Source organism: Plecotus auritus, assembly GCF_963455305.1.
Source record: "Plecotus auritus genome assembly, chromosome: 7".
NCBI classification, from domain to species: domain Eukaryota; kingdom Metazoa; phylum Chordata; class Mammalia; order Chiroptera; family Vespertilionidae; genus Plecotus; species Plecotus auritus.
This window is the reverse complement of record NC_137774.1, coordinates 54,781,742-54,798,408: the sequence shown is the minus strand read 5'-3', so window position 1 is coordinate 54,798,408 and position 16,667 is coordinate 54,781,742. Positions and strand designations below refer to the sequence as shown.

At 50.2% G+C, this 16,667-nt stretch overlaps 1 protein-coding gene across 1 annotated transcript in view; it reads left to right on the top strand.

Annotated features, from left to right (window-relative positions):
- Nucleotides 1–16,667, top strand: part of MYO15A (myosin XVA) — a gene marked incomplete at its 5' end in the record, with an annotated part of 60,147 nt that overhangs the window by 10,473 nt on the left and 33,007 nt on the right. The window contains 15 exons of the mRNA XM_080677396.1: nt 7,606–7,709; nt 7,848–7,911; nt 8,817–8,930; nt 9,426–9,587; nt 10,697–10,810; nt 11,379–11,437; nt 11,520–11,643; nt 12,887–12,982; nt 13,405–13,536; nt 14,063–14,188; nt 14,867–14,944; nt 15,549–15,697; nt 15,800–15,845; nt 15,967–16,091; nt 16,498–16,615. Of these exons, the coding sequence (XP_080533522.1) occupies nt 7,606–7,709; nt 7,848–7,911; nt 8,817–8,930; nt 9,426–9,587; nt 10,697–10,810; nt 11,379–11,437; nt 11,520–11,643; nt 12,887–12,982; nt 13,405–13,536; nt 14,063–14,188; nt 14,867–14,944; nt 15,549–15,697; nt 15,800–15,845; nt 15,967–16,091; nt 16,498–16,615 (1,611 nt within the window). The remainder of the gene's footprint in view (nt 1–7,605; nt 7,710–7,847; nt 7,912–8,816; nt 8,931–9,425; nt 9,588–10,696; nt 10,811–11,378; nt 11,438–11,519; nt 11,644–12,886; nt 12,983–13,404; nt 13,537–14,062; nt 14,189–14,866; nt 14,945–15,548; nt 15,698–15,799; nt 15,846–15,966; nt 16,092–16,497; nt 16,616–16,667) is intronic.

Sequence of the window (16,667 nt, the reverse complement as noted above, 5' to 3'; positions counted from 1 at the left end):
TATCATTGCCAAATATGTTTCCCATACAGTGGGCTCCCTTTCATTTTATTGATGGTTTCTTTTGCTGTGCAGAAGCTTTTTATTTTGATGTAGTCCCATTTGTTTATTTTCTCCTTAGTTTCCTTTGGCTTTGTCAAGATGTATCCATAAACATATTGCTGAGAGAGATGTCTGAGATTTTGCTGCCTATAGTTTTTTTCTAGGATCTTTATGGTTTCACAACTTACATTTAAGTCTTTTCATCCATTTTGAGTTTATTCTTGTGTATGGTGTAAGTTGGTGGTCTAGTTTCATTTTTTTGCATTTATCTGCCCAATTTGCCCAACACCATTTTTTGAAGCGACTGTCCTGACTCCATTGTATGCTCTCGCCTCCTTTGTCAAATATTAATTGAGCATAATGGCTTGGGTCAATTTCTGGGGTCTCTGTTCTGTTCCATTGGTCTATATGCCTGTTCTTGTGCCAGTACCAGGCTGTTTTGAGAACAGTGGTTTTGTAATATAACTTGATATCTGGTATTGTGATCCCTCCAACTTTGTTCTTTTTTTCTCAAGATTGCTGCAGCTATTCAGGACTTTTTTTGGTTTCATATACATTTTTGGAATATTTGTTCTAAATCTGTGAAATATGATGTTGGTATTTTAATAGGGATTTCATTGAATCTGTAGATTGCCTTGGGTAATATGGATGTTACTTTTAATGATGTTAATTCTACCAATCCATGAACACGGTATATTCTTCCACGTGTTTATATCTTCCTTTATCTCTTTTTTCAATGTCCTGTAATTTTCTTAGTACAAGTCTTTTATCTCCTTGATTAAATTTTTTCCTAAGTGTCTTATTTTTGTTGTTGTTGCTGTTGCAGTGGTAAATGGGATTGTTTGTTTAGTTTCTCTGAGAATTCATTATTGGCGTATAAAAAAGCCACTGATTTTTGTGTGTTGATTTTGTAACCTGCTACATTGCTTTTACATGTTGAGATATTCTCCCTCTATTCCCACTTTGCTGAGAGTTGTTGTTGGGTTTTTAAAATCAAAAATGGGTGTTGGATTTTGTGGAATGCTTCTTCAGTGTCTGTTGATATTATCATATGATTTTCATCTTTCAATTTGTATCATGTTTATTGATTTGTGAATATTGTACCAGCCTTGCATCCCTGGAATAAATCACACTTGATCATGGTGTATGATCTTTTTAATGTATTGTTGGATATGATTTGCTAATATTTTGTTGAGGATTCTAGTATCTGTGTTCATCAGGGATATTGGCCTGTAATTCTCTTTCTTTGTGGTGTCTTTATCTGGTTTTGGAATTAGGATAATGTGGGCATCAGAAAAAGAGTTTGCAAGTGTTCCTTCTTCTTGGATTTTCTGAAATAGTCTGAGGAAGATAGGTGTTAGTTCTTCTTTGAATGTTTGGTAAAACTCCCCTGTGAAGCTGTCTGAACCGGGGCTTTCATTTGCTGGGAGTTTTTTGATTACTGCTTCTATTTCATCAGTTGTTATTGGCCTATTCAGGTTTTTCTGATTCCTCCTGATTCAGTTTTGGAAGAATGTATTTTTCTAGGAATTTGTCCATTTCATTCACATTGTCCAGCTTGTTGGCATATAGTTGTGCATAGTATTTTCTTACAATCCTTTGTATTTCTGTGGTGTCAGTGGTTACTTCTCCACTTTTGTGTCTGTTTTTATTTATTTGGGTCCTCTCTCTTTGTTTCTTGACCAGTCTGGCTAACAGTTCATCAGTTTTGTTTATCCTTTCAAAGAACTTGGTGTCAGTTTCATTGATTTTTTTTTTTTTTTAGTCTCTATGTCATTTATTTCTGCTCTAATCTTTATTATTTCCTTCCCTCTACTTACTCTGGGCTTTTCTTGTTCTCATTCTAGTTCTTTAAGTTGTAGGGTTAAATAGTTTATTGCTGATTTTTTCTTGTTTTTTTGAGATAGGCCTGTAGTGCTATGAACTTCCCTCTCAGGACTGCTTTTGCTGTGTCCCAGAGATTTTGGGTTGTTGTGTATTCTGTTCATTTTCATTTGTTTCCCAGAAGTTTTTTATTTCTTTCTTGATCTCATTGATATCCCATTCATTGTTTAATAACATGCTATTTAGCCTCCATGTGTTTGGATGTTTTGGGGTGTTTTTACTGTAGTTGATTTTTAATTTGATTCCATTGTGATCTGAAAAGATGCTTGATATGATAGCAATTTTCTTGAACTTGTAGAGACTTGTTTTGTGTCTAACATGTGGTCTATCTTTGTGAATGACCCATGTGCACTTGAGAAGAATGTATATTCTGCTGCTTTGGGGTGAAATGTTCTATAAATGTCGATTAAATCTATCTGATCCAGTGTGTCCTTTAGAGTCACTGTTTCCTTGTTAATTTTTGTCTGGAAGATCTATCCAGTGAAGTCAGTGGGGTGTGAAAGTCCCCTACTGTGATTGTATTGTTGTCTATCTCTCCGTTAAAGTCCTCTAGAAGTTTTTTTAAAAAATATATTTAAGCCAAAACCGGTTTGGCTCAGTGGATAGAGCGTCGGCCTGCGGACTGAAGGGTCCCGGGTTCGATTCCGGTCAAGGGCATGTACCTTGGTTGCGGGCACATCCCCAGTAGGGGGTGTGCAGGAGGCAGCTGATCGATGTTTCTCTCTCATCGATGTTTCTAGCTCTCTATCCCTCCCCCTTCCTCTCTGTAAAACATCAATAAAATATATTTAAAAAAAAATATATTTAAGTGCTCCTATATTGGGTGCATATATGTTTACTAGGGTTATATCCTCTTGTTGGATCGATCCCTTTACTATTATGTAGTGACCTTTGTTGTCTCTTGTGGTAGCCTTCATTTAAAAGTATTTTATCGGATATGAGTATTGCTACTGTAGCTTTTTTTAATTTTCCATTTGCATGGACAATTTTTTCCATCCCTTCACTCTCATCCCTGTGTGAGTCTTTTGTTCTGAGGTGGGTCTCTTGTAGACAGCATACAGTTGGGTCATGTTTTTATATCCATTCAGCTACCCTATGCCTTTTGACTGGAGCATTTAATCCATTTACATTTAGGGTTATTATTGAGAGTACTTATTTATTGCCACTTTAATTCTGTATGGCTAGGTTTCTCTTTCTATTTCTTCTTCTCATTACAGCAATCCCTTTAGCATTTCTTGTAATGCTGGCTTGGTGGTAATGAACTCCTTTAGTCTTTTTTTTTTTTTTTTGTCTGGGAAGCTCTTTATTTGACTGTCTATTTTGAATGATAGCTTTGCTGGATATAGTAATCTTGGTCTCAGATCCTTGCTTTCCATTACCTTGAGTACTTAATGCCATTCTCTTCTGGCCTGTAGAGTTTCTGATAAGAAATCAGATGACAGCCTTTTGGGAGCTCCTTTGTAGGTAATAGGTTGCTTTTCTCTTGCTGCCTTTAAGATTCTCTGTCTTTAATTTTTGGTATTTTAATTATGATGTGTCTGGGCATGGGCCTCTTTGGGTTCTTCTTGCTTGGGACTCTCTGTGCCTCCTGAACTTGTGTGACTTTTTCCTTCACCCAGTTAGGGAAGTTTTCTGCCATTATTTCTTCAAGTATATAGAATCCAAGGTCTTAACCAATGTCCTTTGTCCTGGCTCCATCCTACCCCAGTTATAGGTGTCATCCTCAACCAGTCTCCCATTGGTAGCATGATGGTGCCATGAACCTCAACCCACACCTCCCAGCAAGCCAGAAAAAGTCTCGGGCCTCTCTCTTGTTGGGCTGGTTTTTTTTTGTGTTTTTTTTTTTTAGTTTTTTATTTATTTATATGGCACTTTATTTTTTTTAATTTTTTAAAAATAAATCTTTATTCAGATTATTACAATATTACAATTGTTTCTCCTTTTTCCCCCCATAGCTCCCCTCAACCCGGTTCCCACCCCACCTTCTGCCCTTACCTCCCCCCGCCCACTGTCCTCATCCATGGGTATATGATTTTTGTCCAGTCTCTTCCTGAACCCCCCCATACCCCTTTCCCCCTGAGAATTATCAGTCCACTCCCTTTCTATGCCCCTGATTCTATTATATTCACCAGATTATTCTGTTCCTTGGGTTTTTAATTCACTTGATTTTTAGGTTCACTTGTTGATAGATATGTATTTGTTGTTCATAATTTTTATCTTTACTTTTTACTTCTTCCTCTTCTTTAAGAATACCTTTCAGCATTTCATATAATACTGGTTTGGTGGTGATGAACTCCTTTAGCTTTTTCTTATCTGTGAAGCTCTTTATCTGCCCTTCAATTCTGAATGATAGCTTTGCTGGGTAGATTAATCTTGGTTGTAGGTTCTTGCTATTCATCACTTTGAAAGTTTCTTGCCACTCCCGTCTGGCCTGCATAGTTTCTGTTGAGAAATCAGCTGACAATCGTATGGGTGCTCCCTTGTAGGTAATTAACTGTTTTTCTCTTGCTGCTTTTAATATTCTCTCTTTGTCTTTTGCTCTTGGCATTTTAATTATGATGTGTCTTGGTGTGGTCCTCTTTGGATTCCTTTTGTTTGGGGTTCTGTGCACTTCCTGGACTTGTAAGTCTATTTCTTTCACCAGGTGGGGGAAGTTTTCGGTCATTTCTTCAAATAGGTTTTCAGTATCTTGCTCTCTCTCTTCTTCTGGCACCCCCATAATTCTGATGTTGGTACCCTTGAAGTTGTCCCAGAGTCTTCTTACACTATCTTCAACTTTTTGGATTTTTTTTTCTTTTTGTTTTTTCGGTTGAGTGTTTTTTGCTTCTTTGTATTTCAATTCTTTGACTTGATTCTTGTGTTCCTCTAGTCTGTTGTTGGGTCTCTGTATAATATTTTTTATTTCAGTCAGTGTATGTTTAATTTCTAGTTGGTCCTTTTTCATATCCTCGAGGGTCTCGTTATATTTATCGGCCTTTTCTAGGATATTCTTGAAAAGCCTTATAACTGTGGTTTTGAATTCTATATCCAGTTGTTTGTTCTCCTCCATTTCTTTTGTTTGTGATCTGTTTCTTTGATGCCGCATTTTCACTGCTTCCCTGAGTTGGTAGGGTAGATTTGTGTGCTAGGTATCCTATATGGCCCAGTGGGTCGGCCTCCCCAGTTAACCTGAGGTGGACACTCTTGGTGCACCCCTTTGTGGACTGTGTGTACAGCCTTGTTGTAGTTAAGTCTTGATTGTTGTTGGTATCACTGGGAGGAATTGACCTCCAGGCCAGTTGGCTGTAAGGATCAGCTGTGTCTACGCTGGGAGAAGTTCGGTGCTGGAGACAGCCTTATAGGATTAGACTTGCCAAATTGCAATAGCCTCTGTGCTCAGCTTGGATGGGGTGGAGTCTCAGGGCAGAGCAGACAGTCTTTGCTTCCGGTCAGCCTTGCCCTTGCACGCGTGCGCACCTCCAGACCTCTGCCTTCCCCGGCTCTCGAGTCTCCGCCCGAGAGTCCAGATTCCCTCCACAAGAGCCTGGGTCCCCAGGGGCTTGCCTGGAACTGGGGTTCAGTGCAGTCAGAACTGGGGCTCAGTGCAGTCAGGAGCTTCTGACTCCCTTCCACTAGGGAAAGCCTGTGGCAACCTCCGCAGCCTTTGTGCGCACTGGCATGCGCGCGCCTCCAGAACCCTGCCTTCCCTGGCTCCCGAGTCTCCACCCAAGAGTCCAGATTCCCCCCCGTAAGAGCGCGGGTCCCCAGGGGCTCGTTGTTGGGCAGGTTTTGCCATGTGTTCTTACTGGACCCTGTCATGCTGAGGTTTCACTGGCTGAGGCCTGGGCCACAGGGCTGAGAATATGACATGGGTTCCCCAAGATGGGGACTGGCTGGATCCTCTGCACCCCAAACCACAGGCATCACCCCACCTGGGGGCTGGGCTGATGGCACCACATGGCCAGATGTTTATCCACATGATTTACCTGTCCTTGCCCCTGGCTCCTGGCCACTGGCCATGTGCCCCAACCCTGCCGTGGGCACTAGGAACAGAAAAGCAGCCAACCCACCGTCAGGTGCCCTCAGGGGACTACCAGACTAAGGGTTAGCACAGGCCACAGCCCAGGCAGACCCTGACTCACTGAGCAACCTCAGGCTGGCCCCTGCTCCTCTCTGGGCCTCAGTCTACTCCTCTGTACCATGGGCACAATATTTCCTAGACTAAGCGGGACTATGGGAGTGACCAGATGGAGGGACTCACACTTTCCCCAAGGTAATATTATTTCTGCAGAGACTGGGAATCCCCTGCTTTCCCCTTAAGAATTTATCCTGAGAAGATGAGTCAGCAAGAGAACACTATAAACACAACTATGTACATACCCGTCATGGTGTTGGGCTCTCACTCTTACAGACCTCTCCAAATCTCAGGTTCCTAATCTATAAAACAAAAGTGATATTAGGGCCTACTTTATAGGCTCGTTAATTAGATCAAAGGGTCCAGCGCATAGTAGGTACTTACTAAATTGGAGTTGTGATTAGCTGTGTGCCCTGAGTGGCTCTGCTCTCATAGAATACTATTCCCCATTTCATCTATTTAGCAGATTTGGTGAGGGCCTCCTATGCACCAAATCCTGTGTAGATACTGGGGCCCCAGAGGTGTGCAAAAAAGACAGATTCCTGGGTGTGGAAGCTGAAATTTTAGTGTAGGAGACAAGATACAAAGAAATGGGAGAATTTGTCAATGGTGCTAACAGCTACAGAGAGAATTCCGGTGCTCAGAGGCAGGAGTGTGCCTGAGTGTTGAGGGCACAGGCAGGAGGGCCAGGTGCTGGGCAGAGCAAGGGAGGGGAGATGAGGCCAGTGGAGGTTGGGCTGTGTAGGGTCTTGGAGATCACTGTAAGGACTTGGCTTTGAGCCTGAGGGAGAAAGTGACCTATGCAGGTTTTCAAAGGACCCCTGGAGGGAGCACAGGCAGGATCAGGGATGAGACTCTTCCAAGAGCCCAGGTGACCCATGGCTGTGAGGGGCGGGGGAGAAGGACATCCCAGAACCTTCTGGCTGGTAGGCCCAGCAGACACCCACATCTGGAGCTACACTGCAGTCCCCAAGCCCAGACCCCTGGGAGTCTCTGGGGTTCATGACTGTATTCTTACCTGGTGGCTCTTCTGCCCGCCACAGGGGCCCAAAGGGTTCTGCCAGCCCCTCTGTGGCTGAAGGCCCCTGGTATTGTGCGGGGAGTGGTGGTCAGTCCTACAGGTGACCTTCTTCTGTTCTTGTTCCTTTCGCCTCCTCCTCCCTACCAACTGCTCCTGAAGATAAAGGTATTTGGAGTATGTGAGTGTGTGTGTGTACATGCTCCTGCCTCTGTGACATGCACCTGTGGCTGTGCATGTGTGTGCACTCGTGTGCAATAGCAGGATTGGTCAGAAGCAGTGTCTCACACCTGTCCTGGCCAGGACTGCCTCGTGGGAGGCCGGGGCTGGGAGAGGGGAGCTGGGGTCTGTGTGTAGGGTCTGGGCCACATGAGGTGGGAGCATTGAGGGAGACTAGAAAGACCCCAGCGTTCTCTATGGAGTCCACCTCTAGTCACCCCTCACAAACGGGGTGTTTGGGGAGATCTGTGTCTGGGAAATCCTGGGATGGCCCCAGCCATGCTCCTTGCTCTAGGCGGCCAGAATAATATCCACCTCTTCTGGGGTCTAGATCCTGGAGGCAACACCCCTCTTGGAGTCCTTCGGTAACGCCAAAACTGTTAGGAATGACAATTCCAGCCGCTTCGGGAAGTTTGTGGAGATCTTTCTGGAAGGGTGAGTGAGACAGTGGAGGAACCCCCAAAGACCCTGCAGTGCACTCCATGTCCTGGCACAGCCCCGCGGAGTCAACACCAGCCCCATCGCCCGCCTACTGACTGCCTGGGCTTGAGCTGAGCATGCTCCCCCACACAGGGGCGTGATCTCTGGTGCCATAACCTCCCAGTACCTGCTCGAGAAATCCAGGATTGTGTTTCAGGTGGGCCAGGCCCTCCAAGGCCATTGTGTGCTGGGGTGTGGGGCAAGGTCTGTGTGTGTGTGTGTGTGTGTGTGTGTAGATACTCAGAGCTGGCACCTGGCCCGGCTGGGTAAAGGGTGAATTAATGAACAAATGCATGTGTATGTGTGGCATGTGACTGAGCCTCCCCAGACACCACCCCCCCCCCATCATGCCCTGCAACCACATTGGCTCTTCCCTGTCCCTGAAGCACACCAGGCCCGACCCTGCCCAGGCCCTTTGCACTGACTGCTCCTTCTCCCGGAGCACTCTTCCCCAGACCTGTGTGGCCAACCCCCACCTCCTCCATCTGCCTGAAATGCCAGCCGTGCAGGGAAACTGTACCGTTTCAAAGTGAACTCCCATCCCTTCACTGCGTTCTGTCTCCCCAGAGCACTCCTCACCACCTGACATGTTTTATGTTTTAACCAGTGATTTGCTGAGTATCTGTCTCCCAGCTGGCAGGTGGGTCCATGAGGCCAGGGACTTCTGTCTGCCTTGTTCCCCTCTGTGTCCCAGGGCCTGGAGCAGGGCCAGGTGCACAGTGGGTGCTCAGCCACCCTGGCTAAATGAGCCATCGGAGGCCTGTGTCTGCTCCTTGGACAAAGGCATGCATGGCTGTGTGTGGCCAGCACACAGGACAGAGCAGCACCTTTCTCTGATTGAATGCTGCCCAGTGCCCCTCCCCACCACCACACCCGGGCTTCTCCACCCCTCCCTGCTCCCAGGCAGAGCCAGGCTGGGAGCTCATTCAACACAGAGGGGACAGGCCCCACCTGCAGGCCTGGGTGTGTATTTATATTTGTGGGCACACCTGGGCCTGTATGTGTGTGGGGGTCGCCTTGGGGGGAGGCTCCCCTCTCGGCACTCACACACCCACTCTGCAGGCCAAAAACGAGAGGAATTACCACATCTTCTACGAGCTGCTGGCTGGGCTGCCTGCCCCGCTCCGGCAGGCCTTCAGCCTGCAGGAGGCTGAGACCTACTACTACCTGAACCAGGTGAGCACCAGCAGGCCTCCGAGGCTCCCCAGGCCTGGCCCCCCCTCATCACCCCAGTGGCTGAAAGAGCCGAGTCGTGGTGTCCAGCAAAGATGATGGAGGTTTGGGAGGGCAAGTTTGGATGTGAGGTGTCTCATCATGGCAAGTGGACAGGGGTCAAATCTAGGGCACAGGAGGCCTACATGATTCTTCATTGTTCTGGAGACTACAACAGAAATAAGTAGCCTGGAGCTAATATACTTCCCCTCTAGTGCCTCAGTTTCCTCATCTGTAAAATGGGGATAGCACAGTATCACTGCCAGGGACGTGGTGAGGATTAAAGGAAGGAAATGTATGCAAAGCACTTAGCACAGTATCTGCTCAGAGACTCCTGACCCGTGGGAACAAAAGTGCTGAGTGACTGCCTGGGCCATGTTGCAGGTGCAGACAGAGCAGGGATGTCAGGGCTCCCTGTGCCACCCAGGGTGCCTGACCCCTGGCCCTGCCCTCACCTAGGGTGGGAACTGTGAGATCTCCGGGAAGAGTGACGCAGATGACTTCCGCCGGCTCCTCGCTGCCATGGAGGTGCTGGGCTTCAGCGGGGAGGACCAGGACAGCATCTTCCGCATCCTGGCCTCCATCCTGCACCTGGGCAATGTCTACTTTGAGAAGTATGAGGTGAGAGGAGGTCCCAGCCGCCATGGCCTGGCTCCCTTGGGGCACAGGCGTCTTTCCAGAGGAGTGCTCTGGGGAGACGGAACGCATCTGTATTTGGCTTTCAGGCTACACCAACACATCTCAATTGCTCTTTTTTCCCTCCACTTTGAGGTTGTTCGTCTTTTTATTATTATTATTTTTTAAAATAGATTTTTATTGACTTCAGAGAGAGGAAGGGAGAGGGAGAGATAGAAACATCAATGATGAGAATCATTGATTGGCTGCCTCCTGCATGCCCCCTACTGGGGATCGAGCCCACAAGCCGGGCATGTGCCCTGACCAGGAATCAAACAGTAACCTCCTGGTTCATAGGTCAATGCTCAACCACTGAGCCACAGCAGCCAGACGATCTTTTTATTAATGATGTATGAGAGCTCTTTACATATGTTAAGGAAATAAGCCCTTTGTCTTTGATGTGAGTTGTAAATATGTCTTCTGGTTTATCATATATATTTTGACTTTATTTACAGGTATCTTGGTGTTTGTTTTTTTGTTTTGTTTTTCGTGGTTGTTGTTTGCTTTGGCCTTTCAAATTTTTAAAATTATTTTCAGGAATTTTATTAATCAATCTTGTATAAATTTTAGAGTTTTAATCATTTTTAAAGAGACCTGTCTCTCTTACATTATAACAGTTTCGCCAATACTTTTTTCAAGATCTTGTATGGCTTTCATGGTTTGTTTTTTTAACATTTGAATCTTTGGTCCATCAGGAATTTATCTTAGTAAGGTATGAGGCAGGGATCCAACTTCTTTTTTTTTTTCCAGGCAGTTACTTAATTATAGTAACTCCACCACTTGAGAAGTATATATTTGTCATATACTAACTTCCTATTCGTATTTATGCCTAATTCCAGACTTCCTATTGTGCTTCATTAATCTGCTTACATACTATAAGTCTATTATCTGTTTTAATTATCATAACTTTGAAATACGTTCAACCATCTCCTAGGTCCCCCTGCACTCCTATTTCAGAATTTTCCTGGTTCTTCTAGCTTGTTTATGTTTTTTAATATGAACTTTAAAATCTACTTATTTAGCTCAAAACACAGTCCTGTGGGTATTTTACACAGACAGACGCACAGGAGGTGGCCTCGGTGGTGAGCGCCCGGGAGATCCAGGCCGTGGCCGAGCTGCTGCAGATCTCCCCTGAGGGGCTCCAGAAGGCCATCACCTTCAAAGTGACCGTGAGTCTCCGGCCTGGGGGATCTGTCAAAGCCTCCGGCCAGCGCCTGCACACCACTGCTTTGTGCCCCAATCTTGGGCCCTCTCGCCCCCTTCCCTCTACTCCCTGTCCATCCATCTTCTGAGTCAGGCCCAGAGGGGTTAACCTCAGACCCCACAGGCATTCGATGCCCAGTCTCCAGGCCTTTGCATTGGCTGTTTCCTCTGCCCGGAATGCTTGAGACCCAGCACAGCTGTCCACCTCCAGGGAGCTGTTCCTGACCCCTAGCCGAGCCGGTGCCTCCTGTGGCCTTTCTGCTCCTGGCCCTCCTTCCCCTCCCAAGGCTGGTCTCGCTGCGTCATGTTTGCTTATGCCCCTGCCTCTCCCACTGGACCAGTAGCCCCCACCCCGACCAGCACAGCCAGGCAGGAGGGCGGATGAGGGCCTTATGTTCAACCCCTGGCCTACTGTCGACCTAAGACCAGCCACTCCATTTCCATTTCCATTCCCCACCCAACCCCCAATCCTCGGAGGACTTCCTGGATGTGGTGGCCAGCCTGCTGTTGCTCAGGGGCCATGTTCCTCCCTAGGAGACAATCCGAGAGAAGATCTTCACCCCCCTGACTGTGGAGAGTGCCGTGGATGCCAGGTGAGACTGCACCCTCCCTACCTGAGCCTCCCGATGGCTAGTCCCACCCCTGTGCCCACCCCCATCACCATCTCTGCTCCAGGGATGCCATTGCCAAGGTCTTGTATGCGCTGCTGTTCGGGTGGCTCATCACCAGGGTCAACGCGCTGGTATCCCCCCAGCAGGATGCACTGTCCATCGCCATCTTGGACATCTATGGCTTCGAGGTGGGGTTCCTGAGCGGGTGAGGGGAGGGGCATAAGGCTTCAGGTCTCACCTCTCTGCCTAGAGCACAGCCATTCTTCGTTCAGGGCCCCTCCCTTATTATTGTCTTTCTCGTCTTCTACCATGTCCTTCCCTCACCCACAGGCGGCCCCTGAGGCCTCTGGGTGCCAGGCTCTGAGCTGGGCAACACAAGGGACCCTGGAAAGGACCAGACCTGGGCTCTGCTCTTGGAGGCACTGGGTGGGCATGGGGGACAGAAATAGACAAACACATGTGGTCAGAGCCGTAACAGAGTCAGCCTGGCACTGGTGAAGCTAGAGAAAACCTTAGCTGGGCAGGGGCCAGGGAAGTCTTCCTAGAAGGGGGAGGCATCCCTGAGCTGTCTCCTCAGCAATCATGAAGGGGGAGGGAGTAGCATCTGCCACGCCCAGCAGGGTGGTGTCTGGTGTCTGGAGAGCTGGAAGTCATCTGCAGGGGAGGGAGGTGCACCGCTGTTGCTGAGTGCACAGTGGGGAGATTGGGGTGAGACAAGCAAGACCCTAAAAAGAAACGTGGTTGCTAACACTCACGCAGCACCTGTTGTGTGCCAGGGGCTGTTCTAAGTGCATGATGTTTACTGATTACTTAATCCTTATAACCACCTTATGATGTGGGCTTGTCATTATCCTTGTTTTTCAGATGGGGAAACTGAGGTACAGGGGGCTTGTCCAAGGCACATGGTTAGAAAGATTGGAACCCTGGAAGAAGGTTCCAAAGCCTGGGCCTTTATTTTTAAAAATATTTTTATTGATTTCAGAGAGGAAGGGAGAGGGAGAGAGAGAGAGAAACATCAATGATGAGAGGGAATCATTGATCGGCTGCCTCCTGCACGCCCCCCACTGGGGATCAAGCCCACAACCCGGGCATGTGCCCCTGACCAGAATCGAACCCAGGACCCTTCAGTCGGCAGGCCAACGCTCTATCCACTGGGCCAAACTGGCTAGGGCGCAGGGCCTGGGCCTTTAACCATGGCCTAAGCTGCCTCTCACTGGGCCCAGCCTGCCAGGCTTCCTTCCGCCTGTGCACAGCGAGGGAGCCACAGAGGGTGCTGAGCAGGGCCTATGGTCAGGCTCCCGCTTCCCGAAGCTGCGACCATGGAAGGCAGGGAGGGCACTGCACCTGAGCTGGGGTGGGGGTGGGGGTGGGGGTGGGCAGGGCCCTGGGAGGGGACAGGTGGGCTGAGGCCCCTCACCACCTGCCTCACAGGACCTGAGCTTCAACAGTTTCGAGCAGCTGTGCATCAACTATGCGAACGAGAATCTTCAGTACCTTTTCAACAAGATCATCTTCCAGGAGGAGCAGGTGTGCAGGGCTCGGCCTGACCTCCCCTCCCATCCTCGAGGGCCCCGGGGCCTCCTCAGGGACAGGCAGAACCTGCTGGTTCTTTAAGGGCAAATCAGAGGTTGTCAGTCGGCCCAATTGAGGGAAAGGCATGGGAAGCTGGGACAGCACATGAGAAGGCCTGTGTTCTGAGGGGAAGGTGTTGGGGTGATGAGCCCAGGGAAGAGCCTGCTTGGGGGATCCTTTTCACCCTCTATAGAGCTGTCTTAGTGGAGGGAGGACAATGCCAAGATGGCTCATATGGCCCTGTTAGGAAGTGAGCTCCCTGTGCTAGGAGGTGTGCAAGCAGAGGTGCCCTGGGTGAGGCCTCTTCAGATGGAATCATCCTGGGAGACGGTTGGGGGGCCTGGGCAGGAGTAGGCGCTGAGCCCTGCTTCCTGCAGGAGGAGTACCTCCGCGAGCAGATTGGCTGGCGGGAGGTCGCCTTCACTGACAACCAGCCCTGCATCAACCTCATCTCCCTGAAGCCTTATGGGATCCTGCGCATCCTCGATGACCAGTGCTGCTTTCCCCAGGTGAACCCTGGGCGCTTTGTGGGCCTGCTCAGGTTGCTCCACGTCTCTGAGCCTCAGGTCCTCATCAGGCCTGAGTCCTACATTCCTCTCTGCTCTGGCCTGGGATGGGGGCTCAGGACACCCAACCTGCCATTCACAACCTGGATAGGGGGCTGCAGGTGTCCACTCGAAGGGCTACACCAGTCATGGGAATCATAGAAGGCTTCCTGGAGGAGGTGACCTTGGGGTTGGGCCTCAAATACTGACTGGAAAACACAAGGGTGGGATGGGTGTTCTGGGCAGTGGGACAAGAGAGTGCAAAGTCAGCTGGGCTGGCGGGGAGGCAGCTGGGAGCTGACCAGACACACTTGTCTGCAGGGATCCCCTCAGGCCTCCCGCCCAGGGCAGTGGGCAGCAGGGGAAGCTGTGACTTGTTCCTCCTCCCCACTGATCACTGGAGATCAATCAGGGCTGGAGAATCTGCCACTAGGCCAGGATCAGGGTGCTCAGGCCCCCTGCCCACCCACTGAACCCTGCCTGCCCCCAGGCCACAGACCACACATTTCTGCAAAAGTGCCATTACCACCATGGCGCCAACCCACTCTACTCCAAACCCAAGATGCCATTGCCTGAGTTCACCATCAAGCACTACGCAGGCAAAGTCACCTACCAGGTGAGACCCAAGGCAGCCCTCATGGCCTCCAGCGCCACAGTGCCCTGAGGTTGGAGGCGCAGAAGCACAACATGGGCTCCAGACACTCCCACCCGATTCCAGTTCTAGCCCTGCTGACCCTCGGCTGTATAATCTTGGGCCAATCACTTTACCTCTCAGAGCCTCAGTTTCCTCACCTGGAAAATGGGGATAATAACAGTGTCCATCTCATGGGTGTAAGGAGTCTAGGGCTAGGATGGGTTTGATAAAGAGTAGCTATTATCAGTATCACCAGGGTAACTCTCATCGCTATTATCTCAGGCACATTCCTGCCCTGGCATTGTCTAGGGCCAAGATTCTAAGCCTCTGTCCCCATCTGGGCCGCATTTTCCTCATCTGCAGGACGCGCACAGGACAGCGTCCTCCATTGAGGATGGGGCCAAGACCCGGACTAGTCATGCGAAGGGGGCCAGTCCTGGGAGTGGGGAGGGTCGTGGGGACAGGAGGGGTGGGGACCAGAGCAGGGGGAGGGGTCCAGTCCCTTCTAGGACAGACAGGGAGACAGTGGCCTGGAGGTGCAGGGCCAGGGTCACCCAAGGGATACAGGGAGGAAGGAAGGACAGTAGTAGGCAGACTGATGCACCCAGGTTGCATGGGGGAAGGCTCCAGCCCCAGCTGCCCAGCCATCCCCCTTTCCAGGTGCACAAGTTCCTGGACAAGAACCACGACCAGGTGCGTCAGGACGTGCTGGACCTATTCATTCGGAGCCGGACTCGGGTGAGCAAGCCTCCCTCCCCGGTCCTGGCCCCGCCCCAGAGCACCCAGCCCACAGCCAGGCATTCTCCTCCAAGAAAGGGGAGGTCCCCAGCTCCATCCCAACCCTGATCCCACCCCCAGCCTTGCCTTGCTCTGTACTTTCTCCCTTCCTGGCCCCACCCGTAAAGGGCTAGGCCCCTGGCTGGCCTCCTGTATCTCCAGGTCTCTCCCCTGGCTCATCCTGGTCAGCCCGCCCAGTCTGAGCCCATCCCCACCTCCATCTGCTTGGTTCTCCCATCCGTATTCTCTGCCACCTCCCCGATCTGGAACTCCATTTCCTCATCTGTCAAATGGGCACCCTCCTCCTGAGGTCATCCTAGGGTTCATGACCATGCACCCAGTTAGTGCCCATGTGTTCCCCAGACTAAAGAAAAAGAAGTCAGCTGACCCCAGGGCAGGTCCCTTGGGTTAGTTTTCTGGTGCTTCTTGGTCTGGAGATTTGACTCCTTTTGTTCTCTCGCTTTCTCTCTCCCTCTCTGTTTCTCTCCTTGTCTGTCTCTCGGTTCCTATCTCTCCCTCTTGGTGCTTTGACTACTGCCCTGGGATGCTGCCCATGCCTACCCAGGTGGTGGCACGTCTCTTCTCCAGCCATGCCCCCCAGGCTGTCCCTCAACGCCTGGGCAAGAGCAGCTCCATCACCCGTCTCCACAAGGCCCACACCGTGGCAGCCAAGTTCCAACAGTCGCTCCTGGATCTGATCGAAAAGATGGAGAGGTGGGTGTGGCAGGTGGGCGGGACCTAGCCTCACCTGCAACCCTCCGGGAGAAGCAATTTCCTTCTCTGGGGCCTTACACTGCCTCCCCTGCCCTTGACCAGGTGTAACCCCTTGTTCGTGCGCTGCCTGAAGCCTAATCACAAGAAGGTGCGTGATGGCTGAGGCCCTCAGAGAGCAGCCCTCTTCCCATGCTCACGGCCGCGGCCAGCCACCACGGCCACTGCTGGCGTTGTCAGTGGCCTTTGCACATGGCGGGTCCTCCCCACAGGAGCCAGGCCTCTTTGAGGCAGATGTGGTCATGGCACAGCTGCGCTATTCAGGGGTGCTGGAGACCGTGCGGATCCGCAAGGAGGGCTTCCCAGTGCGGCTGCCTTTCCAGGCGTTCGTCGACAGGTAGCTCAGCCACCATGCCTTCGCTCCACAGACCCAGGCAGAGCAGGGCTTGCCACGCACAGCTTCTCGGGTTGTGCACAGACCACCACATGCCAGCTGTTGTCTGGCATATATATTGATTTGCAGTTTTTCACATTTTTATTATGTGTTGATTCCAAAGAGAAACAGTTTTAATAGTGATTATGACGAGCTTCCAGCAGATGGCAGTAAGGGGTCCTGTTCTGCTGACACCCGTTCCACAATTTCCTGGCACCTAGAAGTAGGGAGGGAGTGCCTTCTGACTAGAAGATGCTGAGGAGACCCCCTGCGGGGGGCCTCCTGGGAACGGGAGGGATGGTGACTGCAGCCTAGCGGGCTGCCGGGGCAGCAGCCCCACAGCCCCAGGCTGAATTTGGGCCCCCCGCAGGTACCGCTGTCTAGTGGCCCTTGAGCACAACCTGCCAGCCAATGGGGACATGTGTGTGTCCGTGCTGAGCCGCCTGTGCACAGTCATGCCAAATATGTACCGCGTTGGCATCAGCAAGGTGAGTCCCACCCCACACTCAGTCCCTGGAGGGCTCAGGTTCAGGGGCTTCA